Source organism: Capsicum annuum, chromosome 2 (genome assembly GCF_002878395.1).
Source record: "Capsicum annuum cultivar UCD-10X-F1 chromosome 2, UCD10Xv1.1, whole genome shotgun sequence".
NCBI lineage: Eukaryota > Viridiplantae > Streptophyta > Magnoliopsida > Solanales > Solanaceae > Capsicum > Capsicum annuum.
The window spans coordinates 99,289,266-99,297,908 of record NC_061112.1 but is presented as its reverse complement, the minus strand read 5'-3'; the positions used below and the strand labels follow the sequence as shown (position 1 = coordinate 99,297,908).

The 8,643-nt window shown below is 38.1% G+C and overlaps 1 protein-coding gene across 1 annotated transcript; it reads left to right on the top strand.

Annotated features, from left to right (window-relative positions):
- Nucleotides 1–5,731: 5,731 nt before the first annotated feature.
- LOC124896216 lies at nucleotides 5,732–7,440 on the top strand. Its single transcript, XM_047407745.1, has 3 exons — nucleotides 5,732–6,508; nucleotides 6,647–6,886; nucleotides 7,186–7,440. The coding sequence occupies exons 1-3, from the start codon at nucleotides 5,732–5,734 to the stop codon at nucleotides 7,438–7,440; spliced, it is 1,272 nt and encodes a 423-aa protein (XP_047263701.1).
- Nucleotides 7,441–8,643: the final 1,203 nt, after the last annotated feature.

Below are 8,643 nucleotides of genomic sequence, written 5' to 3'. Positions count from 1 at the left end.
TAGTTTCTGTTAGCATTACGTTGTACTGGTGCAAATATTTGCTCTGCACGCCTTGGGTTACCAAGGTTCAGCAACTCCTCATCTCCCAAATATTTATCCTCAGTATTTGGATACCGTACTTTTTGACCTACATTATACATATTCACCTGAGCTCTAGCTAAGGTTGCTAACCTATCAGCTTCCTTATAACGCCCTACATTTCGGGCTACAATATAGACCACGATTCTGATGTGTTGATAAACCCCAAAGTCATAAAATCCTATGCCAATACGACATGTTAATTATTTGTGTAGCATGTGAATCCATTCAAGCTTGAATTTAGACCATAGAGGTCCTTCAACTCAAGGATGAGTTAAAACTATTTCGATCGACTAAGCTTTAGTGGACGTTGTAAATTATGTCATCTTCTATCGACTATAACTCTTTGTATATGTTGAAATATGGATCCTACTATGTGTCAAATGATAGGTCTTCAATTTAGCTTTCCAAAGATACAAATTTTGCTAAAATCCAACACCCGAGCAAGAAGTTATGGCCTTTCAAAGTGATATGCGTCACCTAACCAATCGCCCATGGCCACTGGAAAGCATAGGCGGTAGCCTAGGCGGAACCTATGTAAACATAGGCGATAGCCTAGGCGGCACCTATGTAAACATAGGCGATAGCCTAGGCGGCGCCTATGTGAACATAGGCGATGGGATGGGCGGCGCCTATGTAAAGAATTCAAGTGACTTAAACACTCTGTTGTTGGGGAAAAATGGTCCTTTTCCACCCTTACTTAGCCCTAAAACACGAAATTCAGTTCCAAGGACCCCAAAATACACCTTCATTCATCAAAAATGCTCAAGAATTCTCCTTAGGGTTTCAAAATAAAAATCCAAGATACTCAAGATTCAACCGGGGGTTTTAGGAACTAATTGCATATTTGGAATCCTCTCAGCGTAGGCTTCAAGAAGCATCTAATATTCTTAGTAATCGAGGTACGTGGGGTTATACAAAAATCCCATGGGTCTTTAAATTCATGTTTTACAAATGGGGGTTTTGAAACTACGAATATAATTATGTTTTGAACATTTCTATAATATTGAATTTGGTCTTTAGGCCTACTTCCGAATGATTTGACATATTATATATGTATATGCGTGTGTTTTGAAAAGGTGATATTTTGAGAGCATGAATTATACGAAATCGCTCTCTTGATGTGAATTTGTATTGAATGTGCATGTGATGTAAATTGTTTGAAAATATCTTGAAAAGCATGACATGAAATGTTTTGAGAATTGATATGATTTTGACTTGAAAATAAGAGGGTTATTTGTGTTGAAACATGTTGAATATGATGGTTGAATGAGGAGAATAATGTGATATTGATGGCTTGCAAGTCGGGTATGATGATACCCTACAGAATGTGATGTGTGATTGAATTAGATGAAATTTGAATGCATTAATTTTATTTGAGATAGGTGGATGCCCGAAGAAGGCGTTTGAGTGTAAAGGCTCATCACTGAAAATCGTATTTACCGACACAAGAATTTGGTATCAGGCTAAGTGATCTTGAGTACTTGACTTTATGTCATTCCATTCCCAAATTGGGACTATAGGTAGGAGCCCGGGCTAAGTGATCTTAGGCACCACCATTGGGTCGAGACACTATGCTCGTGGTCTTGTGTGTCTCTCCCTCACTTATACTCTAATCTCGGTGGTAACCGAGGTATGACATTTGGTGTAAATTATGTAGGGTATTCCACCTAGCTCAGTTGCATTTCATTGTTGTTGAGAAACTATTGCATTATGCCAATGTGTTTTCAAATGATTTGATATGAAACTGCTTTATAATGGCTCTCAACTATATTTTGTAAAAATATTATGTTTTGTTTTGATATCTCTATGTGCGAGTACTTTTGTGCTGACCCCCTCCCCTCTCCAACCTCTCAGGTTCAGAGGCCTAGTCTAGGGGTCAAGAGAATTAGTAGATCATTCAAACAGAGTTGTAGACACAAGTGGTAAGCCTTCTATGTTTCGGAAGGTCTTATGTCCTGCAGTCCTTTTTTCTTATATTTAGTTTTGGAGTCTACTGGGGGCCTTGTCCCATTTTATATACAGTTACTTGACTCAGTCATTTGTTAGAGATTTTCGCAGATAATTGTTTAGAGATTGATTGATGTTGGGGGAACCTTATTTCCCCGTTATTGTTTCTTTTCATATTTATGACCATGTTTCCGAATTAATGTGTTTCTTCCGAGATAGGGGTGTTTTAGGCCTCCATGGTTTGAAATGCTCGTCATGGGCAGGCCCTAGTTTAGGTCGTGACAAACTTGGTATCAAAGCACGGTTTATGGTCCCAGGGTGTCTGCGAAATCGTGTCGGGTAGAGTCCTGCTTATAGGTGTGTAGCACGCCACACTTATAAGCAGGAGGCTGCTAGGCGTTTAGGAAATATTTCCCTTCTTTATGATTTAATTCGTGCTTTAGAGTCTAAACTGTCCCCTAATCAATGATCACTTGTGTTTCAGAAACATAGTTATGCCTCCACATCGTATCATCGATCAGAAAGCTCAGGCAGATGAGGTCCGTCCCACCCATGGGATGCAGACCCATAATAGGGCTCACACTCCAGAATTTGTCCCTACTCCAGGAGTCCTTCCAGTCCCGACCAGTCCGCCTCAGGCTCCATGGACTAATGTCAATCGTCCCCCAACTGCTCAGGGAGATATTTCAAATGCAGAATTTAGATGTTCTATTCATATGTTGACACAGTTACTAGCTAACCAGGATCAATTGAGGCTACTAGAGTCGGACATTTCATGAAGATGAACCAACCTAGGTTCACTGGCACCAAGGTGGAGGAAGATCCACAGGTGTTCTTGGATGAGATAGAAAAGATCTTTAAGGTGATGCATGTGGATGAGGTTGAAGGGGTAGAACTAGCAACCTCTCAGCTCAAGGACGTTGAATCAGTGGTATGCCGACTGGGAAGATACAAAAGGTGAGAGTGCTAAACCCACAGTTTGGGGCAAATTTGTGGAAGCTTTTCTTGATTGATTCTTTCCTCTAGTGTTGAGAGAGACCAAAGTGGAAGAGTTTATAAATCTGAAGTAGGGCAGTATGAGTGTCCAGGAGTACACTTTGAAGTTTAATAAACTAGCCCGCTATGCACCAGAGTTGACTAGTAATATGAGAGCCTGGATGAGGAAATTTGCATCTGGCCTTGCTAATAACCTGGTACTTGAGTTCCAGGGGGCTATGTTGAATAAGGAGTTAGACTTTGCTCGACTAACCATTCATATGCAGTAGGTGGAAGAGAAGAAAAAAAAGATTGCTGAATTTAGAAAGAAAGACAGACAGGCTAAGAGAGCTAGATCTGCGGACCAGCACCAGAGTCAGCTGCAGAGTGGTAACTAGGGTAATAAGTGGCGAAGAAGAAGAAGTTTTGGAATAATTCATAGTCAGCAGCCAGCACCCCAGCACCCAGACCACCGACAGACAGACAAACTCAGAGTTTTCAGACTGCTCATGGATCCAAAGCTCTAGGTACACAGTCTTAGGGTAGTGTGGCCCAACAACGTCGTACTTATCTGAGGTGCGAGGTTTGTGGAAGGAATCATTTAGGAAAGTGCTGGTTTGAGGGGAGAAACTGCTATACTTGTGGCAAAGTGGGTCACCTTCAGAGAGATTGTCCTTCTGCTGGAGGAAATGTGGGGGAAGGGGGGATAAGTCCCAAGCTGCCTCCACAGCTCCTCTTCCTAAGGGTGCCTCTTCAGCTGTCGGGAGCGGTCGCAATCAGTTATATTCTTTGACTAACCGCAGGAGGCGGAAGCTTCACCAGATGTTGTCACTGGTATATTACGAATCTTTTCTTTTGATGTTTATGTATTGCTTGATCTCGGGTCTACTTTATCTTATGTGACCCCTTATATGGCTGTTGGTTTTGGGTTTGAGCCCAAAGTTATTGTAGAACCCTTATCTGTTTCTACTCCTGTAGGTGACTCTGTTATTGCTAGAAGGGTATATAGAAATTGTGTCGTGTCTATTTATAGTAGGGAAACTGTGGTAGACCTTATAGAACTTGATATGATAGATTTTGATGCCATCCCTGGGATGGACTGGCTCCATTCGTGCTATGCCACACTCGATTGCAGGACCCGAAAGGTCACTTTTTCTTTCTCGAATGAGACACCAATTGTATGGGCAGGGAGTTCTGTGGAACCTAAAGGTTACTTTATCTCTTATCTTTGAGCCTGAAAACTTATCTCCAAAGGCTGTATGTACCATCTAATCTGAGTAAAGATTCAAAAGTTGAAAATCTTCCTCTGTAGTCAGTCCCTATAGTAAATGAATTCCCAGAAGTCTTTCCCAAAGATTTCCCAGGGATACTCCCTAATAGGGAGATAGATTTTGTCATTGATGTGTTGCCAAACACTCGTCCTATTTCTATTCTGCCATATAGAATGGCTCCCCCAGAACTAAAGGAGTTAAAGGAACAACTTGCAGACCTCCTAGACAAAGGTTTTATTTGTCCTAGTGTTTCCCAATAGGGTGCACCCGTGCTCTTCGTGTGAAATAAGGATGGGTCCCTTCGTATGTGCATAGACTACCGCCAGTTAAATAAGGTTACAATTAAAAATAAATATTCTCTTCCTAGGATTGACGACCTTTTTAACCAGCTTCAGGGTGCAAAGTATTTTTCAAAAACAGACCTTCACTCGGGTTATCATCAGTTGAAATTTAGGGAGTCAGACATACCCAAGACAGCCTTCCGAACTCAATATGGTCACTACAAATTTCTAGTTATGTCCTTCTTAGATACAGCGAAGGTGCTAGAATGATTGTTAGCATGTCTATTTCAACTAGCTACGTTGAACTAGTTGCAATGTTGCATGAAAAAATGAGGACAAACAGTGAAAATATTCAAATGGATATTTCTGGAAATATCCATGCTCATTTCAAGGTAACATTACAAGGTTTATTGAATTTAAAATAGAGAATGACCAGTCTTTGCTACAATTTCTTGTCATTCCTCAAAAATTTTCGAATAAAAGTGATATAAATCTTTTGGAGATGTATGTAAAGACTAGACCAACAAATCATGATAATCTATTTCAAATGAATGGTCAGCATGGTTATCATATGAATTTATTAGCTCAAAATTATGGATTTGCCATGTTCAGTCATCCTCATTTTACATATACTGCAACCCCTAGTATCCATCAATCACTTGATGCAAGCCCTAACGAACATGAGTATCAATCATATGATGAAGGATTAAGTAGTCAAGGACACATTGAAAGTGGCCACAGACAATATGAGATCAGGTCGGTGATCTTTACTTTTTTTGAAACTATAAGAAATTTTATACATCACTACTTCACTAATTCATTATTTTTTTTCCTTAGAGAAGATGAGGATAACTTTGATTTGTGTAATGATGCACATGCTCAAATTTGTGATGAAAGTTCAGAGAAAGATGAACCTTCAGAAGATGATGGAGAAAGTGAAACCTTAGAAAGTGAATCTGATGAAGATACCAATGATAGTGAAGATTACCTCAAAATGATATTGGTGTAAATCTTCATAATCAATTTGGTCAAAGTATGTCTGAAATGCAAAATCATGATATACCCTACTTTACAACATTAGAGAATGAAGAAGATATTTTTATCTCTACCCGTGAATCTGAGATGAATTGTTGTTCAGTTTGGTCTGACGAAGGCAAAAAAGATTTAAAAAAAGAAATGTGTTTTAGCAGCAAAGATAGATTGAAACGGGCTGTGACAATTTGGGGTTTGCGCAAAAATAAAGAATTCATAGTTGTAACATCAAGCAAGAAACTATGGATTGTCAGATGCAAGTTTCACGAATCATTAGGTTGTCGATGGTTTCTTCGAGGCCGAAAGGTTGGAGATAGCCTTTGGAAGATAGGAAAGTATTTTGATAATCATAGACGTGAGACTGAAGGGCTAACTATAGGTCACGCTAACCTAGATACCGATTTAATTGCATCTTTGTTTCTAAATCAAATACTTAAAAATCCGAAATTATTGGTAGTAGATGTCATTTCTAAGGTTCATGAGATATTTGGTCATCAAGTAACATATAGGAAAGCATGGCTTGGACGTCAACGAGCATTTAAATTGGTGTATAGTGATTTTCAAAAATCATTTAGTGAGCTTCCTAAGTTTTTTACAGCTTTTCAACACTTTAACCATGGAACAATTGTAGAATGGAAACACGAAGAGTCAATGAGTTCGTTAGAGGTAAAAACGTTTAAATTTGTATTTTGGTCTTTCAAGCCATGCATTGATGGATTCCGAACTTGTCGTCCAGTTATTTCAGTAGATGGAACCCATTTGTATGGTAAATATGAGATAAAATTATTAATTGTTGTTGGAATTAATGGAAATGATAACATTCTTCCTCTAGCATTTGCTATTATTGACAGGGAATCGAAAGAGGCATGGAAATGTTTTTTTAGAAAACTAAGCGCACATGTAATAAAGGATAGAGAAGATGTATGTATTATCTCTGATAGGGCAAAAAGAATCTTAGCTAGTTTATCGGAGTTGTGAAAATTCCAGGAGCCTCGGGCCTTTCATCAATTTTGCGTAAGACATCTTAAGAGTAACTTTCAATCTTATTTTTCAAACAAGAATCTCAGTGATCTGATGTGGAATGCTGCATCGGCTCATCAAGTAAGGAAGTTCGAAGCTTTGATGTGGGAAATCAGGGAAGAAAATGAAGAAGTATATGAATATCTCATGCAATTTCCATTAAACAAATGGACGATTAGCCATGATGATGGAAAAAAATTGGGAGTGTTGACAAGAAATCTTTCTGAGTCTTTCAATGGTCTTCTAAAGAAAGCTCGAGGATTGCCTGTCATTGCCATGGTGAGACTTTCATTGGAGCAATAGTTGAATGGTATACCCGTAGATCTCAAACAGCGCACCAACTTGTAGAGCAAAAGGAATTATGGACAAGCAGGTTCAAAGTAAAGTGAGAGAAGAACTACAAAAGTTCAAAAAGACACTTTGTTTTTGGTTGGAATATATCCACTGGGACATATGAGATTAGAACTATTCAAGTTGATGGTACTGGTGGTAATCCTCATCGTGTTTCACTAAATAATAAAAAATGTGATTGTGGATAATGGGCTAATTTGCACTTTCCGTGTTTACATGTCATGAAGGTTACTGAAAGAATGGGAGGGCTAGCTAGAAATTTTGTTAGCGAGCATTTCACAATAGAGAATTATGTTGCTACATATTTTGGGTCATTCTCACCGGTTGGGCACGAGGCATATTGGCCATCTCCAAGTTTTATAATGAGAAGTAATGAATTCTATTGTCATCCTAATCGACAAAGGACAACTAGAGTACCTAATGAGATAGATCGTGGTCCTGCAGTATATGGGAGAGCTTACGGGTTGTGTAGACAGACCTGAACATGATGGGTGCCGATGTCCAACTCGTAATCAAACTTAAGTGGGTACTCTTAAAATTTCTAACCGTTTTAAGTCTAATGAATTCTATTTTGTGGATTATTTCTAAGTCTAATAATTGTTTCATGAATTAATTGAGTAGAAATCTTGTACCAACATTCCAGCTAGCATTTGTAGCATTAGTACTTAAGACATAAGAGTTGTTGGTGTTTTATGTGAAATGATTTCGATAGAGTTTGCAACTCTTTTCTATCTTTCAGATGTCATCTATGAGTATTATGTTTCATCTTATAAATATCCTATAACTTTTAGCAATATAAGAGCCCTACCAAGCTCAAGATTAAACATAGTTTTTGTAATACCCTGAAAAATTTTCTTCGTAAAGATTTCGTGAGAAACGTATCGAGTTCTACGCTTTAGAGCGATCCATAAATTTTTTGTATAGTATTTATAAGACGTTGACCTACCATTGCATAGAGTATCGAATAATCTTTCCAAAGATATATAGATCATTGAAAACGGAAACTCGAGCGATGAGTTACGACCATTCTGATCGAAATGTGAACAGCAAAACGTGCAGGAAATTAAAATTACTTCAGCCAGGCGAATTTCAGGGTCAACTTCAAACAATCATAACTCCTTGTACATAATGATCTGGTTGATCTACTATATATCAACGGAAAGCTCTACGAGTTCTCTTTCTAATCAAATTATTTTCATCTAATTTGACTATCGGAGAAAAAAGTTATAGTCAATCTAGTTCAGCCTATCAAAAGTGAATTTTTGGGTCAACTTCAAACGACCATAACTCCTTGTACACAATGATCTGGGTGAGATACTATATATCAACGGAAAGCTCTAAGAGTTCTCTTTCTAATGAATTTGGTTTCATCCAATTTGGCTGTCGAAGTAAAACATTATGATCGATCTACTATAGCCTATCAAAACAGTCCACCAATGATTGAATGAATAAACTTTGATTTATATGATTATCTCAATGTTTTCATGATATGATTTAATAATTATCATTGCGAATTACACACTTTTACCACGAGGTGGTATTTTGAATGATTTTGGGACGTATGTCGAGATGGTATTTTGGAATAATATTTTGAGATATGTGTCAAGCTTTATGCTTCCCAATGACGATTTGAATTATTGAATATACTAGTTTTGTAATATTTTCAAAAAGCAAATTACTTTGGT

What these genes read in the sequence shown, in the direction of transcription:
- LOC124896216 (XM_047407745.1), top strand. Translation starts at nt 5,732, where the DNA reads ATGTGTTTTAGCAGCAAAGATAGATTGAAACGGGCTGTGACAATTTGG. An exon ending in TAATAAAGGATAGAGAAGAT is followed by an intron (nt 6,509 to 6,646) that starts GTATGTATTATC and finishes TTTTCAAACAAG; the next exon opens with AATCTCAGTGATCTGATGTG. An exon ending in GATTGCCTGTCATTGCCATG is followed by an intron (nt 6,887 to 7,185) that starts GTGAGACTTTCA and finishes CATGTCATGAAG; the next exon opens with GTTACTGAAAGAATGGGAGG.